This window comes from Balaenoptera musculus, chromosome 20, assembly GCF_009873245.2.
Source record: "Balaenoptera musculus isolate JJ_BM4_2016_0621 chromosome 20, mBalMus1.pri.v3, whole genome shotgun sequence".
Lineage (NCBI taxonomy): Eukaryota > Metazoa > Chordata > Mammalia > Artiodactyla > Balaenopteridae > Balaenoptera > Balaenoptera musculus.
This window is the reverse complement of record NC_045804.1, coordinates 18,887,079-18,910,432: the sequence shown is the minus strand read 5'-3', so window position 1 is coordinate 18,910,432 and position 23,354 is coordinate 18,887,079. Positions and strand designations below refer to the sequence as shown.

At 35.8% G+C, this 23,354-nt stretch overlaps 1 protein-coding gene across 12 annotated transcripts in view; it reads right to left on the bottom strand.

Moving 5' to 3' along the window:
* Nucleotides 1–23,354, bottom strand: part of CDK12 (cyclin dependent kinase 12) — a 61,739-nt gene that overhangs the window by 30,367 nt on the left and 8,018 nt on the right. For all 12 annotated transcript variants that reach the window (XM_036836059.1, XM_036836060.1, XM_036836061.1 and 9 more), the window contains exons 3-11: nt 19,203–19,379; nt 18,112–18,251; nt 17,383–17,553; nt 13,983–14,172; nt 8,662–8,718; nt 8,173–8,274; nt 2,682–2,759; nt 1,544–1,660; nt 898–1,029 (exon numbers count right to left, since the gene is read on the bottom strand). In XM_036836059.1, the coding sequence (XP_036691954.1) occupies nt 898–1,029; nt 1,544–1,660; nt 2,682–2,759; nt 8,173–8,274; nt 8,662–8,718; nt 13,983–14,172; nt 17,383–17,553; nt 18,112–18,251; nt 19,203–19,379 (1,164 nt within the window). The remainder of the gene's footprint in view (nt 1–897; nt 1,030–1,543; nt 1,661–2,681; nt 2,760–8,172; nt 8,275–8,661; nt 8,719–13,982; nt 14,173–17,382; nt 17,554–18,111; nt 18,252–19,202; nt 19,380–23,354) is intronic.

Genomic DNA, 23,354 nt, shown 5'->3' with positions numbered 1-23,354 from the left:
ATTTCATGACTGGATATTTTCATTTGTGAGGTTTATTAGTATATTTTAATATATTTCCAGACTTTCCTATACTCAATAAATTCCAGTAAGTCAAACCTTACCACAATAAAGATTATCATAGCCAAAATTTCTCTATAACAAGTTTCCAATTTTTACTAAAAAGCTTACATATTTCAATCACATTCAATGTATCAAAATTCAAACACAATAAATGAATTCGAACATTTCTTTGGATTATCAGATTTGTAGATATTACCTCTTTGTGTACTAACATCTCATACATTTAAGATACACAGTACTTCTATAAGAAAGAAATGCCCAAAAACTCTGACATGAAAGCTATAATGCTGTCAGTGAGAGTCAAAGATTTTTATCTATCAGAATGTGAGATGTGAGTGTAGAACCTCTGAGGATCTCATACAATACAGGAAATTAATAAGATTCTGATGGAAGAAAGACACATTCATAGACCATATTTTCTATATCAAAATTCAGGACATACGGCTTGATAGTGAGACAAACTATTTAAAATTAGAACTGTCCTTGCACGTGTGGGATAACATGGTCACCGCAGATATAGGGAATTAAGAAAGATGAAATGGTTAACAGCAAAAATTAGAAGGAATACTTTCAAAGAGATTATATAGAGCAATATGCTGGGGATCCAGGGACAAAAGAAGATAGCATGAGTCCAGTTAGAACAAATATCATATCTGAATCTATTCTTTAAGAAAAAAACATAAAGCAATAAACTTCTTATCAACCATAATGCTCAAGGACACCTCTCTATTTGGTTGGCCACTGCAGTTCCTTTTTCAAAAAACCTATTATTTTGAGTTGCTCATCTCCTGAAGCCTCGGGAAGGTTTAGGGTCACTACATGGTCACCAGCACTTACTCTGGAGGATCCATTTTGCTGAGCTCGACATCTTTAAGGAAGTCACTCTGGAGGGTCTGTTCAGCTGTACAACGTTTGCTAGGATCTAACGTCAGCATGTGGTCCAGTAAATCAAGTGCTGCTGAAGGAATGCTGTGAAAAGGAAGAGAGAAAGAATGAGTTCACAATGACCCCACAGTTCTTAAACCGATAACCTTATGTCAAAGGTCTCTGAATTTCCAGCTCCATGTAAAACTATGGGAAGGGAGTTGGAACCTGGCTAAACAAGCAAGCAGATTTACTCCCACAATGGATTCAAGAAATGCAATAGTAATACAGGTAGAAAACATGAAGCCAGCAGTTTCATTCTCTTTTTGTTTTAGGAAGATCAAAAGGACTATGAGAAAACTTATATATCATTCAAAATAAAATGGTTTTCTATCAGCTAAAGCCTCCGTATGAGAAAATTACAAAAGGGCTATGATAAAACTCATACTGCTCAAAAATAAAATGTTTTCCTATGGTGTGTTTTCATAATAAATTGGGACAGCACTAACTCCCTAGGAAAAAGTCACTCCCTAGGAAAAAGCACTAACTCACTAGGAAAAAGTCAAGTCCAAACAACAGCCAAACACGGAAACTAGATGTACATATCTGTCAAACTCACAAAGAGAATTCTTCTCGTAGGCGCCTTCTATATTGCTTCTTCGGTTTCATTGTATTGAAGTAGGGTAGCTTGATAACATCAGGCCACACAGCTGGACAAGGGCTACCACAGAGTCGACTGAAAACAAAGCAAAAAGCAAGAACAAGGAAGTGAGTGAGTCAGCATCATAAATTCTGGAGATTCTAGAAGCAGAAATTATTACCTCCTCAGGTCTGGGGGATCTTGGCTTATTAAGTTAAAAGGCATGCAGAGAGGTTAAACCTGACCGCACTGCTTTAAGGACAGAAGGAACAGGACAGAAAGACTGGTTACATGATGGTGAAGAGAAAATACTGGCACGATAGTCCAAAATGATCCACAGATTTGGTTTTGTAAAACATGTTCTTAATCCTCCACATAGGTTTCAACTACCAATTTTGTTCTGTTCAGTTAGTATTAATTTCAAAGAGCTGAGCTGGTCCTATAATGTCCCTCAAAGGGAAAACTAGCAGAAGAGAGCCTAAGACTGGAATTTTGATGGAAAACTGAATTTACTGCATAACACATGAGTTACACACCACCTTTAAAAAAAAGTCTACATTAGCCTGTCGTATTCTTCCCCTTAATCTTACTAAAGAGAAATAAAACAAAAAACAAAACTCAAATTCCATCCCAACCCCAGACTTTCCCAAAATCCTCTATTACAGGCTCCCTTTTATAATTATCTGTTTACCTGATGCATCACTTACTAAACTCTGAGTTCTTTGAAGGCAGGGACCTATCTTATTTATCTCTGAATCCTAAAGTTTAACAGAGATAGGAATTTGTTATAGAACAGGCTCAACGAATGTTTGCTGGATAAAGTTGATCTTAATCTAACCTAAGTAAGAATGGAACAGCTATCCTGAAAACAGCATGCTTTTATATGAAGAACTAATAAAAAAAAAATGCAAAGAAAGACCTAAGAAGTAGGTGGAATACAACTTCTTTCCATATACAACCCATGACAAAATATATGGTAAACCTGATTGAGTGAAGAGAAACTTAGGTAGACATAAGGACCATAAACTCACTTAGTAGAATGACTGAAAAGTGTTAGAAATTAGAGGATGAGATTACCTATCACCCCTGGGCACTCAGAGCACATGCACAGCTGTACCTGATCAGTTCTAGCTGAGCCAGTTCCAGATTGGCTTGAAAAATTGGCTTCTTTGTGAACAGTTCCCCAAGGATGCATCTAGAAAGAATAAAATTGAGAGGTCAGAAGAGAAATCCCTGGAGCCTATTTAAAGTGTGTCTCAATAAACTTTTATACTATATCAGACTGTATCTGATATACTAAATAAGCCCAAAACTCAGGGTCTGAGTTTCATAAAAGAAAATATTTCTTGCAGTGAAAATAGTACAAAGGATTTAGATTTGCTGGTAGATCAAACTTTTGCCACCTATAAAGGACAGTCTATAAGCAGAAAAAAGGAGTCAAGAAGCCTTTTCTATCAATTCCACTGTAAATTTAGGAAATAACTAAACACTAAAAAACACACACTTCAGTTTTACAAAGATGCTCAGCAGTTTCAATAAAAAGAATATTAGCCTTTTTCATTCATCTGCTCTGCAAAATGTACACTATGTACATGTACAGCCCTCTTGGCACTGTATTTGTAAAGAAAAGTTTATTGTCATCAGTCAGGATCAGTTTCAATAGGACTTTCAAACATATTATGCTTAAACACTTTTACCATTTTGAAAAGGCCTTTCAAAACTATATTGACATATTTACACAGTCTCCAAGTATCTCTCCACAAATTACTTATTAATTACAAAAGGAAAACTGCTAACTATTTAGTGTGGAAAAAAGACAACACCTTAACCAAGTGACCAAAATTAACATCATCAGTAAGAGGCAAACAGGGTTCATGTAAATACAAATGTAATACCTTAAAAAAAAACACTTATGAAATAAAAAAGAATGAAATTCTGCCATTTGCAACAACATGGATGGACCTAGAGGGTATTATGCTTAGTGAAATAAGTCAGATAGAGAAAGACAAATACTGTATATTATCATTAATATGTAGAATCTAAAAAATAAAACAAATGAATGAATATAACAAAACAGAAATAGACTCACAGATAGAGGGAAAAAACTAGTGGTTACCAGTGGGGAGAGGGACTTGGAGAAGGGCAAGATAGGGGTAGGGGATTAAGAGCTACAAACTACTATGTATAAAACAAGTAAGCTACAAGGATACATTGTACATGTAGTACAGGGAATATAGTCAATATTTTATAGTAACTTTAAATGAAACATAATGTACAAAAATTCTGAATCCCTATGTTGTACACCTGAAACTAATATTATAAATCAACTAAACTTAAAAAAGAACACTTATGGAATATTCCAGCCAAAATCAAAACCAAAAAAAGGCTAAGGAACTGTTCCAGATTAAAGAATGAAAACTAAATGTAGTATATGATAATGGACTGGATCCTCTATCAGGTGAAGTATTGTTTCCAGGACATTATGAGGGTACCGACAAAATCAGAGTATGGAATGTAGGTTAAAGTACTCTATTAAATACATTGTATCAATGTTAAATTCCCTGAATTTGATAATTATACTGTGATTATAAGAGAATATCTTTGTTCTTAGGAAATGTACATTAAATATTAAGAGGGAAAGGAGCATGATACATAGAACTACTTTCAAATAGTTCTGGAAAAACATATATGGTATACATATATAAACGCACATTTTATTCTATGTATATATTGTACGTTGTATTATATATAAGTACATATGTATAATACATATACATACCACATAATATATACATATGTGAATATAAAAGGAAATGTGGCAAGATGTTAAAAATTAGTGAATCTAACACAAATGATCTCAAAATAATTAATGCTGAGTAAAAGATGCCATAGGGAAAAAAGAGCATATATAGTATGATTCTGTTTACATAAAATTCTAGAAATGGAAATCAATCTAAAGTGATAGAGAGCAGAACAGTGGTTGCCTGGGAATGGGATGGTATGGACAGTAAAGAGGGACTACAAAGGAGCACATGGAAAATTCTGGAGGTGACCTTGGTGACGGTTTCACTGGTGTATATAAATAATATATCAATACTTAATTATATACTTGAATATATGCAGTTTATTGTAAATCTCAATTGAAAGGTTAAAAAAAATCAGTGAACCTGGATAAAGGTTATACTAAAGTTCTTTGTACTATTCTAGCATCTTTTCTGTACATTTAAAATTATTTCAAATAAATTTAAAAACATGAAAAAAATTACACGAATACTCTATACTTTTTTGTATGCCTGAAATATTATTTTTTCAAAAAGTGGGGAAGAAAAAAGTGAACAACGAATCTCTTCTAACCTGTGCTCTGAAATGAGATTAATTTACAAATATTCCCCAAACCAATGTTTTCAGTCAGCCCTCCATATCCATAGGTTCCTATCCATAGATTTAACCAACCATGGACTGAAAATATTTAGAAAAAAAATTCCAGAAAGTTCCAAAAAGCAAAACTTAAATTTGCCACACTGGCAACTATTTACACAGCATTTACATTGTATTTACAACTATTTATGCAGCATTTACATTGTATTAGGTATTATAAGTAATCAGAGATGATTGAAAGTATACTGGAGGATATGTGGGAGGGTGTGTGTAGGTTATATGCAAACACTACACCATTTAATATAACAGACTTGAGCATCCCCGCGTTTTGGATGCAGGGGGTCCCGGAACCAATCCTCCTGTGGATACAGAGGGACAACTGTATATAGTTTAACTTTGAAATTCTTTAGCTTGACAAAATTTGAGAAAGCAAACAAACCCAGCTTTTAAAGTTATTAGCACCTTTCTTTTAGCATTTGTTAACCTCAAATTCTTATTTCCAATATTCTCACAAACCTTATCCAAAGAAAGAAAAGCATAAGTAAAATTTAATTCTGTTTCTAATATTAACAGCCAAATCAAATTCCAAATACAGTGTTATCACAACATGTAGAATAAAACACAGAAAGAACAAACCCTGATGAGTTTTCAGACTCTAGGTATAATGTGTTGTACTAGTCTTTCTGGTTTCTCCCGATTTTCAAACTGAACTGCTCCATCAATTAATTCTGTCAAGAACATCCCACAAAAATATCTTCAGAGAGACTACCATGGATCACCAAAGCAGTAAGTGCACATCAAAAGTCAAGCAAAATCTCAATTCAATGAGTCACTGAGCTTTAAAGAAAGTATAATTTTCTATAATTTTAATTTCCAATTGTGTTTTGTTTTATTTCAGTTTCCAGTCCTTTGGTGGAGAAGACATCATTATGTAATCAACACTTTGCTACTGCACTGATGTAGCAGGTTGCACAGAAATAGTACCAACAGAGCTATGAACTTTCCCTGTGCATCTTAATGGGGCATTAACTTTAGAGCCTGGTTGTGACAATTTAAATGCTAATACTGTTAGAGCAAATAGTCCAGAACACAAACACGCCCAGCTTGGTCAGTAAAATTTAACTAAAGCTTCATTGAATTGGGTAGGTTACTACAGAAATCATGCTCTTTCTCCATCACCCTTTTGAATTTTGAAATAAAAGCCCTATACTGCTCCTTTTAAAGAATGACGTTAACAGAGGAGAGAAAGAATGGAAAAAAGTGATATGCTCCACTGGGAAGTATGTGTGTCAGAATCCTAAAGTATGGAGGTCAAGGTCAGTGTGCATGCATAAATCATACAGTGTAAGAAACAATTAACTAGGGGACTTCCCTGGTGGCGCAGTGGTTAAGAATCCGCCTGCCAATGCAGCGGACACGGGTTCGAGCCCTGGTCCGGGAAGATCCCACATGCCGCGGAGTCACTAAGCCCATGTGCCACAACTACTAAGCCTGCGCTCTAGAGACCGCAATCCACAACTACTGAAGCCCACGTGCCTAGAGCCCATGCTCCACAAGAGAAGCCACCGCAGTGAGAAGCCTGCGCACGGCAACAAAGAGTAGCCTCTGCTTGCCTCAACTAGAGAAAGGCCGCGTGCAGCAACAAAGACCCAACGCAGCCAAAAATAAACTAATTAAATTAATTTATATATTAAAAAAAATGAAACAACTAACACAGCCCATTTAAAATGTCTATGCCCCTAACATACAAATTGTGGCCTCTAAGTATCGTTTTGTACTAAAAGGAACTAAGACTCCTTAGAGAAATGGCCAATTCCAGGTCTGTGGCAGGAAATGAACAGGATGAGCCTAGAACCAGAAAACAATGAAGGCTATCAAAGACTAATATGGTTGAGTCAAAAGGTCCCAAGAATTAACCTGCATAAACTCCCACTGACCAAAGACTGGACAGTTTGAAGAGGAATAAGGATGATAACTACAATGAATTAAAACATGTCAAATTTGTTTAAATCCATGAGTTCATAATGAAACTAAAAAACAAATCCCAAATAACTTCTCTTTGGTCATCTTTGGAGGATAATAGTAAGCCACCTCATTATTTTGAAAACTGGTAAATAAAATGAAAGAATTCAACCTTTAGTTAAACCTTTTCAACTTTTTTTTTTGGCTGTGCCATGAAGCTTGTGGAATCTTAGTTCTCCTTCCAGGGATCAAACCCAGGCCCTCAGAAGTGAAAGCATGGAGTCCTAACCACTGCACCACCAGGGAACTCCCTAATTAAACCTTTTCTGTATCATTTGTACCCAAAGTTAGCCAAATAGATAAACTATCTTTATTTCAAGAAAGAATAAAATGATTAGAATATCGTATCACAAAACAACCACAAATGGATTGATGGATGTGGATCATTAATAGCTAATAACATTTCAAAAAGAGACAACTACGTATTATGTAAAGTGGTGTGTGTATGTGTAAATCTGCTCCGATAGGGATGAATATTTTATTAGACATTGTTTAGAACTGCTTGTATAAGAGGATAATAAAAAGTAGACTAATTTATAATGGATTTTTTAATTGTTTTTAAGTTCTCTACAGATAATGTATCCAGTTATTGCCTGTACTATGGGCAGAGGCTCCCACTGCTTCCTACCCCCAACTCTGATGCACAAGTGCCTATGTAATCTGTCAGAAGTACTCAAAACCACCTGTAAAATAGTTTCAGGGTCAGTGGGTGTTGGGAATCAAACCTGAATTCACCTACAATTTACAGGAAATTAAAAAAGTAGAGAACCATGCTAAAAGATCACCATGAGAATGCAACCAGCAAAGTCCAGATTATGGGAAATTCTGTAGGACAAATGACCCAGTTTCTTCTAAAAAAATTATAAGAGGGGAGAAAAAAAACCTAAGAGAGATGGAGGGGGAGTCTATAATTAAAAGACTTGAGATAATCAATTACAATCTATGAGCCTTATTTGAATGTATTTGGATCCAAATTCAAAGTAAGCTTAAAAAAAAAAAAAAGAAAATTGGGGAAATGTTAAAAAAAAAAAACTATGTGTCTGATATTAAGAAATATTCAACAGATTTCTTTGAAATCTGGCTAAAAGTTGATCCCCATCCTTTTGAACTTAAAGAAAAGCGGCAAAAAGCCAATGTAGAGATAAAACAGGATACAAATTCAACAGTATGTGAGTTACAAACAAAAGAAAAGGTGAAAAAAGCCTTACCCACAGCTCCAAACATCTATCGCTGGCGTATAACGCTCCTCTCCCAGCAGAAGTTCTGGAGGTCGGTACCACAGAGTAATGACTTTGTTTGTATAAGGGCGGCTGAAATGTAAAACATAACCATGACATAAATTTACAATGGTTACAACGGTTTCTGATGAAAAATACTTGTACAATTAAATGCAAATTAAAATAGCTGCCAACTGGAGACAGGATCATCAAAACAGCTCCATAGCAACCTAAGAGTTCAAAAGTAAACTGGACAGAAGGGGATGAAGAAATAACTTCCATTCCAATTTGAGTTGATTTATTTCAGTCTAAGGCAGATTCAAGAATTTAGATAGAATTTACTGTCTAAAATCTAGGTGGTAACACATTTAGAAAATTAGGGAACTCTGAGAGTTATTGCAATTTGCAGAATACTAGCATATCCAAGAATGAAAAAGATTCTTTCCTATTTCCCACATGTAATTTTGTTGAATGACTCACCTCTCTTCAGAATTATAGAGCCGAGCAAGTCCAAAATCTGCTAGTTTGATTTGCCCACTGTAAAACAAAAATTAATTATTTTCATAAGTAACAACAGCAGCCTCCAAATTACACCTAAAAAGTCAAGTGCTAATTTAGGAGTTAAAGGAATTACAAAAATGAATTTTTAACCTCTGCTCTTTTAGTTCTACTCTTAATGATCACTCTGCCAGATTAAGCCTCTTTTGACGACTCCACTATACAAAGCCTTAGGGAGTTTTTTTTTTGCACTACTACTGTATTTTTGGATTTGACTCCTTAACTAAATATTTCTTTTATTTCTTGGCAAACAACAGTGGCTAGAACCTGCTAGATTAAATACCTACTGTTGGGGAAAAAAGGAACAGGCTGTTTTAGATTAAGAGAGATTTAAGAGGCCTAACAACCAAATCCAATTCATAATCCTTGACTGATTCTGGTTTGAATAAACTAGCTATACAAAAGGCTTTTTTTTTCTGGCCACGCCACGGGGCATTGGAGATCTTAGTTCCTCAGCCAGGGATTGAACCTGGGCCACAGCAGTAAAAGGGCCGAGTCCTAACCACTGGATCAAACGTAATGATATCAGTAAGTTAACTTTAAAATACGTCAGGCAGAAAAATAAAAAGGGAGCAAATATAGCAAAATGTTAATTGTATATGTACTATTAATTATATTAGTGTCTCAACTTTTTCTTATAATTTGACATTTTTCATAACAAAAAGTAAACTGCAACAATTCTGTGGCTATAACAGATTTTTCAAACAGAGAACATACCTTCGATCTGAACAAACAATTTTTATGATGAACAAGGCCCCTTCTACCAACAAACTGCCATCACTTCCTATACCATAAAGATACACAATTATGACTTTAGAGGGGTTCTCAAACGTTAATATGAAATAAGAATCACCTGGAAAGCTTGTTAAATGTTTTCTGGGCCCCATTCCCAGAGATGCTGATTCAGTAGGTCATGGTCCATGAATCCGCATTTGCAACAAGCCCACAGGTGATGCCAATGGTGCTGATCTGAGAACCACACTTTGAGAACCACTCCCTTAAAAGGATCACATCCACGTTTCATTCTGCTAAATATTCTGTCTTCTGACAGTGATTGTCAAGCAATATTTTAATAAAATGCAACATAAAATGTTGGGAAACTATTTAAAAACCATTATTAACTATTTTGGATTAACCATATTTATCTAAATTCTTGTGTAGTCTATTTATTCACATTTACAGTTTGCGTTACGTCTTGCGGAATGAAAAGCCAATTCACCTTTTTTAAGGGACTGGGGATATCTCAGGTGCCTGATAGCTCAGATCAAGCAGAAAAGTGAGATAGAAGAGAAAAAAAAAGGGCTCTTCTAGGAGGTGCTCCTCAAAGTCTGAGCAATGGGACAAAATATTAAAACAAAAAAGCTACTAGCAACGAAATTTTACATTAAATCAACTCTTACCATTCCTAGTAAAGATTATGGGCACCTTACCCACCTGTCCCAGACATCATCACATTTTAAGTTCGATTTATAAGCAAATTCTGAGAGAAGCAAAAAGGAAAGAAATAGCTGACTTGAGCCCTATATTGAGACAAAAAGCGTTCCTCAAATTTCTTGGCATCCTTACTTTGATCCCAAGACTCAAGGCAAGTCCTACTACGGTAGGACTGAAAGTTAAAATGGCAATAGATATACACTTATGGAAAATGAGGCTAGACCTAAACATCACCAGCACCTAGCATATTTCCTAATCCATCCCCCCCCCTCACTCTCAGTAAATAACCTTTTTCATTGGAAGCAGAAGCCATCAGGTGGGACCTATTTAACATATTTTTACCTATAAACTTATTTACACCTCTAACCTTGCTTTCTCCTTTCCCTTCAATTACAGAAAAAGTGCGTCAATCTCTTTTCTTATTCAAGGATAATCAGTATTACCACCTCTGGCCTTGACCCCATCTCCTTTAGAAACTCGTTTCTTTAAATTACTTTGGTTCTTTCTTGAATCTTCAACTTCCCCCTCTTTACTGATTTTCTTTTTGCTTAGCATTTAAATATGCTCAAACCTCTGCTTCTTTAATAAAAAATTAATAAATACAAAAAACTGAAGTCACACCTACAATCACCTTCCCATTAATTGTGCTACCCACCCACTTACCCCACACTTTCACCACTGACCTTTTAATTTTCAGATTCTCTCCTTGGGTCTTAAAATCTACCTGCATCACCTGACATCTATGACCACTCATTTCTTAAACCTGCCTATTTTGCATTCATATTTCCTTATTTTCTTCCTATCTGTCTAATCAGCCCCTCGGGTTCCATCTTCTCCCATCTTTTCTATGCTTGATAACTCCTGAATCTACACTGCTAGTTTGAAACTCCCATGTGACCATATGCCTATTTGACATCACTACCCTGGATATATAACAGACATATCCAAAAGGGGTTTACTCTTCCCCCGACGCATCCTGCTGTTCCTTCTGTATTCCCTATATTGACCACTGTGCCACCCATCTAGATAGTTTCTTAGGACAGAAATCTTTGAGTTAAAGAACTTTGATTCATTCACCACCATTCACTCACTCATCAAAGTCTACTGGTCTACCAAGTCCATCCTGTCCATCCTCTTCTAGCAATGCCTTGGTTAGTTCAAGCACTGACCATTTCTTACATTGTTCTTAATAAGTCTCTCTGCCTCCAGTCCACACGCTATATAGTGACCATTTAGTGATGTTTCTAAAACAGAAGACTAATTATGTCTCTCCTATATCTAAAATAATTTGGTGTCATTTATACTTGTGTAATTAAGATAAAATAAACAGCATGGGGCTTCCCTGGTGGCGCAGTGGTTGAGAATCTGCCTGCCAACGCAGGGGACACGGGTTCGAGCCCTGGTCTGGGAAGATCCCACATGCCGCGGAGCAACTAGGCCCGTGACCCACAATTACTGAGCCTGCGCGTCTGGAGCCTGTGCTCCGCAACAAGAGAGGCCGCGATAGTGAGAGGCCCGCGCACCGCGATGAAGAGTGGCCCCCACTTGCCGCAACTAGAGAAAGCCCTCACACAGAAACGAAAACCCAACACAGCCATAAATAAATAAATAATTCCCATTTAAAAAATAAAAATAAAAAAAATAAACATCATGGAGCCCAACGCTGCTCTCCTCCCTCTCTCGTCAATGCTTTCTCTTTGTCCACCTGAGGACTCCTCTCTAGGCCATCTCACCCAGAAGTCTCTGTGTAGACAGAACTAAATGGGCAAGAGCAGAGGCTGGCTGGATCAGACTAGACCATGAGACTCCTGCATCCTGCTTAGCAACCTGAGAAGGAAATTCACTTTAGTCTAAAACCTTATCAGCTTCCTGAATATGGGAAGTCAGGCACAGAAAGGGGCCTGACCCACCAGAAAGGACACCAAGCAGGACTGCAGTTATTCCCTGGCCTGAAACTTCCCCCAATAGAGGAGCAAAAGGAACAGAAAAAAGTATATTAATACTATAGTCCAGAAAGCTGCAAGATGATAGCCATCATCAAATTTCTGAAGCACTATTACTGTGGATACAGATTAACCAAGCCCAGCTTTAATGAGAATTGTGGTGGATCACAGGGATAGTGACAGAAAGGAATGACATATATATATATATATATATATATATAATTTTTTTTTCTTTAAAGACTTTTTTGTTGTTGTTGTGGACCATTTTTAAAGTCTCTATTGAACTCGTTACCATACTGCTTCTGTTTTATGTTTTGGTTTTTTTTGGCCGTGAGGCATGTGGGATCTTAGCTCCCTGACCAGGGATGGAACCCACACCCCTCGCATTGGAAGGCGAAGTCTTAACCACTGGACCGCCAGGGAAGTCTCCAGAAAGGAATGATATTTTTAATATCGTGTTTTGTCTAAAAAAGATATTTAAGTACAAATAACAATTTTACAGTAATTTGTACAATTAATATAATAATGCATTAATTGTATAATTTAAAAACAAAAAATTAACCAGCACCCTTCAATGGCTGTTACCTGTAAATAAAATTTAAGCTCCTTAGCAAGATATACAAGATCTTTAAATTGGCTCCTTGCAACTGTCCAGCTTCATCTCTTGCCATTATGTGCTTCACTCTTCTTGCCCTAGCAATACTGACTCCTTTACAGTTTTCCAAACATAACATGTTATCTTCACATTTATGTGCTTTTGTACATGCACTCTTCTTTTGCCTAGAAATGTGAACCTCTGTTGTCAGCCTTTCTGATAAATTCCTATTCATTCCTCAACACTGCATCTTCCCAAATGCTCCCAAATTCAAGGGAAAAAAAAAAAAAGCTTAATAAATGTTTATTGAATTGAGCAACTTATTTGTTTGGCTTCCCTACTAAACTCTGAAATCTTCAGGGACCAACCATCCCATGTGGGACTTTTAGTGCTAAAACCAGGACAGTCTCAGGCAACACTGGAGAGTTGGTCACCCTACTCCACAAAGACAGGAAATATGTCATAACCATTCCATATTCCCATCTAGATAATGTTTGTTAAATAGCACTGATCAGAAATATTTAAAACAAAGGGTGCATCAGACAAAGATGGCTATAAACAGCCCACTACCTACAAAACCAAACACTGGCCTTATTTCAATGGTACCAGACTTGCTTTTTATTCCTCAGTATGCAGGGCTATCACCAAAGACTACTGTATCTCAACTGATATCACCAACGCAATTTAGGCAAATAGCCAAAGAGGAAGAAAGCAGATGATAAAAACTTCTGAAGAATTAACACTGTTCTTCAACAAATTCCTGTCTGTCTATACTATTAAAACCCAGGAGTAAGTGCTGGGCAGAAAGGTCAGTCACCAACTACATCTGTGTTGACTCTGAAATTCGATAACTGAGAAAGTCTCAAGAGCAGTTAAAAGAGCAGGTATGTTTCTCCCCACTAAACAAAGGAGAATGTCATTAAGAACTTGATGTGTGTTTGAATTTGCCTAAGACCACAAAAGTATTATTTACTAACTATGGCAAAAACTCTTTGAATATTCCTATAGGATGTAAGTAATTCTCTAAAATGTCTGCATTTAAAAAAACCTTTATAATCCTACCTCTTTTAGTCCTTACCAACACTGAGTCTGGAGACTCTGCTGATCAGAGTACCCCTATCACAAGCTGTTCCTAAGGTATAGACATCAGATGTACGTAAATGCAAAGAAGTGCATTATTGGGTTTACCTATAACCCCAATTAACTAGCTGAAACTAAGGGTGTCAGAAGAGAGGGAGAAAATGCTTAACCTCATATGGTTACTGTGTTACCTGTTGTTCAGCAAAATGTTAGAACACTTAATATCCCGATGCAGGAAATTCTTTTTGTGACAGTAATCCAGTCCTTCCATTAGCTGTTTCATGAATGACTTGATATGATCCTCAGAAAAGTGCACCAAACCAGATTCCAAGAGTCCCATTAAGTCATGGTCCATATACTCAAATACAAGGTAAAAGGCTCCTACATAGGATGAAGGAAAAAATTAAAAACAAGAGAAAAAGGATGCCGAAATGACAATGCGTCAAATTTTAACATCATTTTGGAGTTGACCATAAGCTTTCTGGAAAAACCACTTAATTTAATACATGAAGAAACCAGAACTCAAGCAGTTGAATAACTTGCCCATTCTAACAATAAATAACAGAACTATTTTTTGAATTAATTTTCTGACTCATAGTCCAGTGCTCTTTGGACTACTTACTTCTCTGAAGGGACAACTGCCCCAATTAGATTGTATAACTAGTCTTTTATGATCTAAATCAGTTGGCAAATTACGGACCCTTTGGGCCAAATCCGGCCTGTCTATTGCTGTAAATAAAGTTTTATTTGTACTATACAACCATGCCCATTTGTTACACATTGTCTAAGACTATTTTGTAGAAATCTTTACCTTAGTTAACAGCACTCACATAATACGCCAGGGGTACATTTAGTACGAATTATTATTATTTTTTTAAATTAATTAATTATTTATTTATTTTTATTTATGGCTGTGTTGGGTCTTCGTTTCTGTGCGAGGGCTTTCTCTAGTTGCGGCAAGTGGGGGCCACTCTTCATCGCGGTGCGCGGGCCTCTCACTATCACGGCCTCTCTTGTTGCGGAGCACAGGCTCCAGACGCGCAGGCTCAGTAATTGTGGCTCACGGGCCTAGTTGCTCCGCCGCATGTGGGATCTTCCCAGACCAGGGCTCGAACCCGTGTCCCCTGCATTGGCAGGCAGATTCTCAACCACTGCGCCACCAGGGAAGCCCCTAGTACGAATTATTAATGAAATTTATAGTATTTAAGAATTGAAAGAAAAATGAATCATCTAATTCAATTTCCTAAATTTAAAAGTAGATAAAAGGCTAAGAGAATTGTGAAAGATTTGAAATCCACATTATCTTCCCACTTTCAGCAGAGTGCATGATAGAGGCAAATACTGTAACATAGGAAATACCAGACCTAGTTAGACAATGATCCATCCAGCCTAAAATTCTTCTCTCAGTAGCATAAAGGCAAGGATTCTTAGTCTAGGGGATAGGCTTCAAGGACTCTTTGAACTCTCTAAATAGCATACAACATTTTAAACACATGTGTATGCAACATTTTAAATGTATTTTTTTGAAGAGTGAATCCATAAGATATTTTAAAAGGTTCATGACCCCCAAAAAGTTGAGAACCACTGCATTAAAGGAATATCTTATCTTTAGCTAAGCCCTCGTATGAATTAAGAAAACACTAAAACTGCAAAAGAGGAGTGGATAAAGGACACAAACGGACAACTCAAAAAAAGAGAAAATAAGTAAAATTGATAGACATGGAAAAAAACTCAGAATATAAAGAATGCAATCCAAAATAATGATATCATTCATGCTTCACCTATCAGATGACAATTTTTTAAAAAGATAAACTCAATGTTAGGGAGGATAAAGTGGGATGGGACTCACTGGTGGGACATAAATTATTACTATCTTTCTTAAAAGCAATCTAACATTAAATATGAAAATTCATTTGACCAAATAATTCTACTTCTAGGAAACTATATTAAGAAATAAATCAAAATACAAATATTTATGCACAAAGATGCTCAATGCAGTGCTATTATAATATTTTTTTAAACTGGCAACTAATTGTTCAACAAGGACTGGTGAAATAAATTCGGATTCATCTATCTTTATACACAGTCATTAAAACATGTTAATGATACAGGAAATTGCTTATGACAAGTTATAAAACACTAAATACACTTTGATCTTGGTTATGTTAAAATAAATACAATATATATAAAATATAAAGTACTAGAAAAAAATATGCCAACATGCTAATACTACAGTGGTCTTCTATGGATGCTGGTATACTGGGAGTGGGAGAGAAGTGATTGCCATTTTCCTTTTCTTACTCGCCTATGTTTTCAATTTTTCCACAATGGGCATGCATCACATCCATTCATTCATTTATTATTTTATGATTAAAAAATTTTTTTTTAATTTTTTGGCTGTGCCACACAGCATGTGAGATCTTAGTTCCCCGACCAGGGATCGAACCCGTGCCCCCTGCAGTGGAAGCACGGAGTCTTAACCACTGGACTGCCAGGGAAGTCCCCTATTATTTCATGATTTTTTAAAAAAGAATTTAAACAGTACATGGTAAATTATTTAAACAGTACAGAAGGGCATGGATGAAAAGCAAGCACCTCTCCAGAAGCAACCAATTAACATTTTCTTACGCTTCCTCACAGAAACTAGTTATACACTGTATTATTTTTATAATCAGAAAAGGTTAAAAAAAACACCCAGAAATATACCTAGTATACTTAATTCTATTCCAATCTAACTTTCATAAATTTATCTAAGCAGGATTTCCTCTTTTCTTTAAAACTACTTCTACTAAACTCAAGAGGTATTACTCCCCTAGTGCTAATATATGAGGCTCTGTAAAGAAGTCCAACTTAACTTTATCCATTACCCTCCTAATTTTATGTATTTCAATCATATTCTCTGTTAACATCTCAGGCTATATTCACAGATGCCACCTCTTCACAGCTGCCTCTCTCTAAACCTTCAGATTTACTTTAATAAAAGTAGGCTGGATGTCATACATAGACTACTTCAAACATAAGTATGGAAACAACAAACGAGTGTATCCCCCATAAACAAAAGTTACAAATCCAGGAAAACAAACCACTATGTGACCTGAAAACTGTTTTAGAGATACCTGCTTTGGATTCTAAACTGTATGAGTACAAAACTACATTAAAAAAAAAAGGATGCATATAAATGAAGGATGTAAAAATGAGAATAACTGTCAAATCTGGGTTTTAATTTCCATTATTGTTATTACAATTTGTAAAAAACAAAACCAAAAAAACCCGACTTCAAAATGTTGGTTGGAGGAGAATCTTATATTGTTTATGTGCTGGCCTTATTAGGTGTTAACAGCAGACTCTAATTTTAATGATTAACAATGATTTCTAAAAGTGTAAGAGTACACTAATGACGAACAGACATTTTATAAAATAAGCACTGTTCAGCACAAGAACAATCTGTTAACATCTTAATTCTGATGTGGATTAAAGAAAGAAGCTGGACTTTAGTACAACTTGTTAAAAAATGCAAACAGGCAAACAAGCTAAGAAAGGGAAATAAAATGTACCAATCTCCCATGCAGAAACATGATTCTTTGCTAGTACCTTTGTCCTTCTTGAAATCCAGCGCGTCTTGTTTATCTGTGACAATTTCCTTCATGTTAACAACACTTCGGTGGATTAGCTGACGAAGGATTTTGATCTCACGAATGGCTGTGATTGGGAAGCCCTCTTTCTCATTGTCCAGTCTCACCTTCTTCAGGGCCACTAGCTCTCCTGTTACAACAAATTCAAACTGTTATATTACAATTAGCATTTTTTGGCCACCATCATGAATCAACCAATATATGCTCTTGCTCTGAAACAGACTTAATGCCTACTTTAATGCTACATGGCAGGTATTTTTACACTGTTTAAAAAAAAAAAAAAATCCTCATGTTCTCTTTCTTATCTTTGTTTTTTTAAAAGATTTTAAAAGTTTAATTCAATATTCTGTTAAGCCTAAAAATTTTGTATTATTAAAATATACCAATAATTCAACTACTTCATTTTATCTTCAAGGACTAGCCCCTTACCAAAGAGCAACTGACAAATTTTATTTTTACCTTCTCTTAAATTCCCAGCAAGCTTATTATAAAACATTTACAATGGACAGAAGGAGGAAGGTTTTTAGACAGTAGTAATTATACTATTCTTTTGGAAAATTTTAGTCTATTTCATAACTTTTGGAGACCAAATAAGAACTCAAAGTTTACTTTTGCTAAATCCACTTAAGACATCAGTACTGCTAAATTTTTAACCTTCTGACATCTAAAATTTTGTGGCAATATTTACCTGTGTCTTTGTCCTTGGCTTTATATACTTGGCCATAGGTTCCCTCTCCAATAATCCCAATAATGTCAAACTTGTCCACACAGCGTTTCCCCCAGTCACTTTCTGTTTGTCTTCTTTCTCCATAACGAGGACAACAAATTCTAAAAAAGGCAAAACAAAAATAAAAATAAACAAAAAAGTTATTTTAAAAAATTAAGTGTATTCCTTTTTTTCTTTTTCTTTCTTTCTTTATTTTTTTGGCTCCATCACATGGCTTGAGGGATCCTGATCAGGGATCAAAACCGTGCCCCCTGCAGTGGAAGCATAGAGTCCTACCCACGACAAGAAATTACCTAAGTGTATTCAAAGGACAAAACAGAATTCTTTTATGATGATTTCTCTGGCTCCTGAGTCTTTTATCAGTTTATTAAAAAAGCAGGAACAAATGATATGAAATAAATAGTTTAAACAGTCTCTCACAGTGGCTAATCTCTCACAGATTTTCTTTTTTTTTTTTGCTTCAGGAAGACATAAGATCAAATAACAATAGATCTGCTACCTTACTGAGTACTGGCTTCCTCAACCATAGACTGGGAAAATAATCCCTACATCATAGGGTTACTATGAAAGTAAAATATAAAACTTTGGCAATAATATGTGCTCAACAAATGGCAACTATTTTTACTACCAAGAGAAGAATGCTAACAATCAGAAGATCAAACTCAGATTCTACTACATTTATGGCATGGCAATTTATGTAGTTCAGGGGAAAAAAAATCCCACATCTATTAATTCTTCATTAATGTGTACATGGTTGACACCCTCTGAATTAAAGGATTTTTTTCTTCTTCAATACGCTAAGTATTATGAATTCAAAAGATACAGTGGGATCAATGTTCATGGTATACTTGGAATTGGGAAATTATTGCTTTTCTAAAAAACACAACATGGTATCTATGAGTGTAGATGAAAGGATTTTATCCATTAAAATTAAATAAGATCACATTAGGCCCAATCCTCTATAAGCCTACTTATAGGTGTATAGGTGTAGGTTGAGGTCCAAAGGTAAGGAAGAAAGCTGTAATTAAGGATGGGTCCCTCCAAAAACTCACTTTGGTCTCTTTTTGTATGGTTGCTGAGGTGGTGTGATTGCCTTTGGTTCTGGAGAGTCTGGGGGAGATGGATCCCCACCAGGGAGCTCTGGAGGGAGAGGGAGGTCTGTGAGTAGATGACGTGGCCTTTGTTCCTTCTCCTTCTTTACAGGTTTTGAAGGTAGAGTTTCTTTCGGACTAAACAACAGAGAGGAAAAAATGAAAAAGATCACAATTACTTAAAGGATGTGCAAATAAAACTTTTCAAAGATTATAATGTCTGGCGGTTAAAAGATTACAAAGATTTTACTTTTAAGGGAAAAAAACCCTTAAAATAATAATATAACATAAAGTAATATAAAGAAATGGAGTTTATCACAGTTAAAGAGACTTGGATTTTGCAAAAAGAAATCTATAGTATATTAAAAAAACCAATACAAAATTTGGCATATTATTTGTAGAAACTTTAATAAAGTTCTTTAATGTCCTTCCTAAGATTCTACTTGGATTTTTATTGAGATGAAATAAAATGCAGGAAGTTATAATCTTAAATTTGCAAAGCACCACTGCAACTCACGAAGTCACCAAACCTGCTCCATATTTTAACCAGCAAAGATTTAAATGACTGAAAGCCCAGCAATGCTAAATTGGGTTGGCCAAACAGTTTGTTCAAGTTTTTCCATGTTACAGAAAAACCTGAACGAACTTTTGGGCCAAGCCAATACTATTATGCTACTAAAGATGTGGAGAGAAACTTGGAAAAAGAAAATAGTATTTTACAGTGTTTTGTAAGAAATACAGCTAAGCTGGAAATCAAAATAAGTGAAAAATATACTTATTTATTCTACTGGCTGGGAAGCAAAAGGCAACCATATCCGACCATCCAAAATGGATAAATAACCTTCAAACTAAAAATCTAAGGAGAAAGAGTCCAAGAGACTATTTCAGAATCATTAAAACACTGGTAGCAGAAGGTCTCTCATGATAATCAACAAATTTTAATAGTCAGTGGGGGAAACAGAAGGGATGGCTTTCCTGGAATAGATTAGAAAATTCAGTTTTCAGATCCAATTTTTAACCACCTCTATTTATGAGTAAAGGAAGGATTTTGTGCCATGCATGTCCTCAGAAAAGATAGTGCAGCATACGAATTCATGCCTACAAATAAAACCATGCTAGATAGTCTTCTGTATTCCATCACAGTATCAGAAGATTAAAAAGGATCTAAGAATCCTAACCACAGTACGAACCTCCTCTACGTTTTCAACAAGTGGTTATTTAAAAAAAAATTCTTTCATGAATACATCCACAGAACCATAAAGAACAGATCTACCCCTTGCAATGTATCTTTTTTTTTTTTTTTTTTTTTTTTTGGCTGTGTTGTCTTTGTTGCTGGGTGCGGGCTTTTCTCTAGTTGCGGAGAGCAGGGGCTACTGTTCGTTGCGGTGCACGGGCTTCTCACTGGGTGGCTACTCTCTCTGCAGAGCACGGGCTCTAGGCGCGTGGGCTTCAGTAGTTGTGGCACTCGGGCTCAGTAGTTGTGGCTCATGGGCTCTACAGCGCAGGCTCAGTAGTTGTGGCACACGGGCTTAGTTGCTCTGCGGCATGTGGGATCTTCCCGGGGCAGGGCTCGAACCCGTGTCCCCTGCATTGGCAGGTGGATTCTTAACCACTGCGCCACCAAGGAAGCCCTGCAATGTATCTTTTTAAAGCATACTGCTGCCCTGTGTGTGTGAAACACAATCTCAAAAGCTACTACTTCCTACCAATTTTCATCATTTTAATCTCTTATAAATCAGACAGAACAATAGAATCTAGTTTGTACTGTATCAACCAGAACTGGGGTAGTCAATGGAGAGCAAAACAATCACCTGAAACTTTCTGTTAAATTACTGATAGAGATGAACACACAACATTATTATAATTTGCACTAAGATTTTTCTACCCTGGGAACAAAGCCTGTTACCAGAAAACTCTTGAGTCAGGATGCTATGTAGATTTTTTAAATTTCCCCAATTTTTAAGACATTTGGGAAAGAAAATTCCTAATTTTTCAACTAATGTCAAAATATTTTTTATAAATTTCAATTCCTCATGACTCAGAAATAGATTCCATCTTGGTTCTGTGTCACTAGAATCAAATTATCTGAATTCTTTCACCATCATTTAAGTTCAGTCTATATTTTATATTTACACTTGTTTTCTCCAAAATTTACTTTATGGGTTCAAATATTGTTTGCCACTGTGAAATGTACATTGCTTCTGAAAAATTATATTTTTAGTATGTTTATGTCAAGAAAGAATGAGTGTTTGATGGGATATGTACTACCAGTTCAGGGCACACAAGTTAATAGAGGTCAAATTCTGTTTCAACAAATTCCAAATGTACCAAAAACCTTGGAATAATGATGACCCATAAAACTGCAGTGCTTAACAACATTATGCTCTTTAGCCTTTAGTGTAGGGCACTCACTAAAATAAAGCTCTATATAGTTCTGAGGGCATACAGTAGATGCAGAGAGCCTAACATATTGGAGCAGATACTGAACATCTAAGTCATTACTTGAAGATTCAGTACCAGGAAGTGCTGATCTACCCTATCAATATCAGTATTTCCTGGTTCTCCATTTATACCTGCAGATGGGTTCACATGTAGTGACAAGGTTGCATAATGCTTGTGTATAATTAAAAAAAAAAAAAGTTGCCAAGCTCCAAGATGCTGAAATTTTAGAATCCGGAGAGTCTCTTGGAATTTACGATGCTGGATTTAATCTGTAGGTACAATGTTAACACCTCTAATAAGTTTTTATTGTTAATAAAGAAAAAAATATGAATTTACATATGAACTATGTGAAAAGAAATTCTTTTTTTTTTGGCCATACCACATGGCTTCAGGGCTCTTAGTTCCCCAACCAGGGATAGAACCCGAGCCCCCTGCAGTGGAAGCACGGAGTCCTAACCACTGGACCATCAGGGAATTCCCAAAAATTAATTCTTATTAATTAATTTTCAAAACGTAAAATAAACTACTTTAAGTAGATCATTTATCTCCTTCCCCTTAAAGCAGGTTGTTTAAAAAGTGATTTATTTTTATAAATTTCTATTAAAAATTTGAGTGAATACATTAAAAACATTGTATTAGCATTCTAGTAAAAAACAAGCATTCTATTAGAAAAATCCTAAAATCGAATCTGAATGTTTACCCAGGTCTACTCTACACGAGCTCAGTACTTTAAAAATACAGCCTTTAAGAATAATGTAGACTTTACTCAAATCTGATAAGACTCCAAATGAACCAGGCTATCAAAAAAATAAAACAATATTTAAAAAACCCTATGTGGTTAACTGAAAATTTTTTAAAAAGCAGCAGATCCCCATGAATAGCTATGTTCATGAAGAATGTACTATATCAAGGTGGATGTCTGGCAGCCTTTGCTTCTTGAAACCAAGAATTGTAGACCATGAATCAGAAAGGTTTTTGCAATACCATTAATTAAATTCACTCCTGCATTTGATACCTGGGTTAATACACTCCTGGCCCAATATATATGTTTGAAAGAAAAGTTTCATTCTTTTCCCAAAAGGACAAATCCTCTAATACAAGCTTTATGTCATCCAGGTGGCAAATAATTTCTTAACTACATGCCCGATGTCATTTCACACAAGCCCTGACCCTGGCTCCTTCAGCAGTTTTACTTATTCAAATAATCAATATTTAACAGCTGCATTCTGTGTTCTATGTTTAAAGCACTGTAGGCAATAAAAAAGATGTTAAGTCACATTCTCAACATTTAAGCTCCTGAAGCCTCACATGAGAGAAAGTAGAGAGGAATATGAATCCCATGTGCAACTTTCAGATTCCTTCCTAAAAAGTTTTCTTACATAAAATTATTTTTCAGGACTTCCCTGGTGGTCCAGTGGTTAGGACTCCGCGCTTCCAATGCAAGGGGGGCAGGTTCAATCCCTGCTCAGGGAACTAGGGTCCTGCATGCTGTGCGGTGCGGCCAAAAAAATTTTTTTTTTAATAAATAAATATTTTTCATGTGAAAGATAGGTGCAGCTGGTACATGGACAGAGTGGCACCAAATAAGTAAATAAAGACAAGAACAGAAAAACCATCTTGAATTTACAGTTTTATAGTAAAAAAATAAAACTGATAGTGGAAGAAATCTTC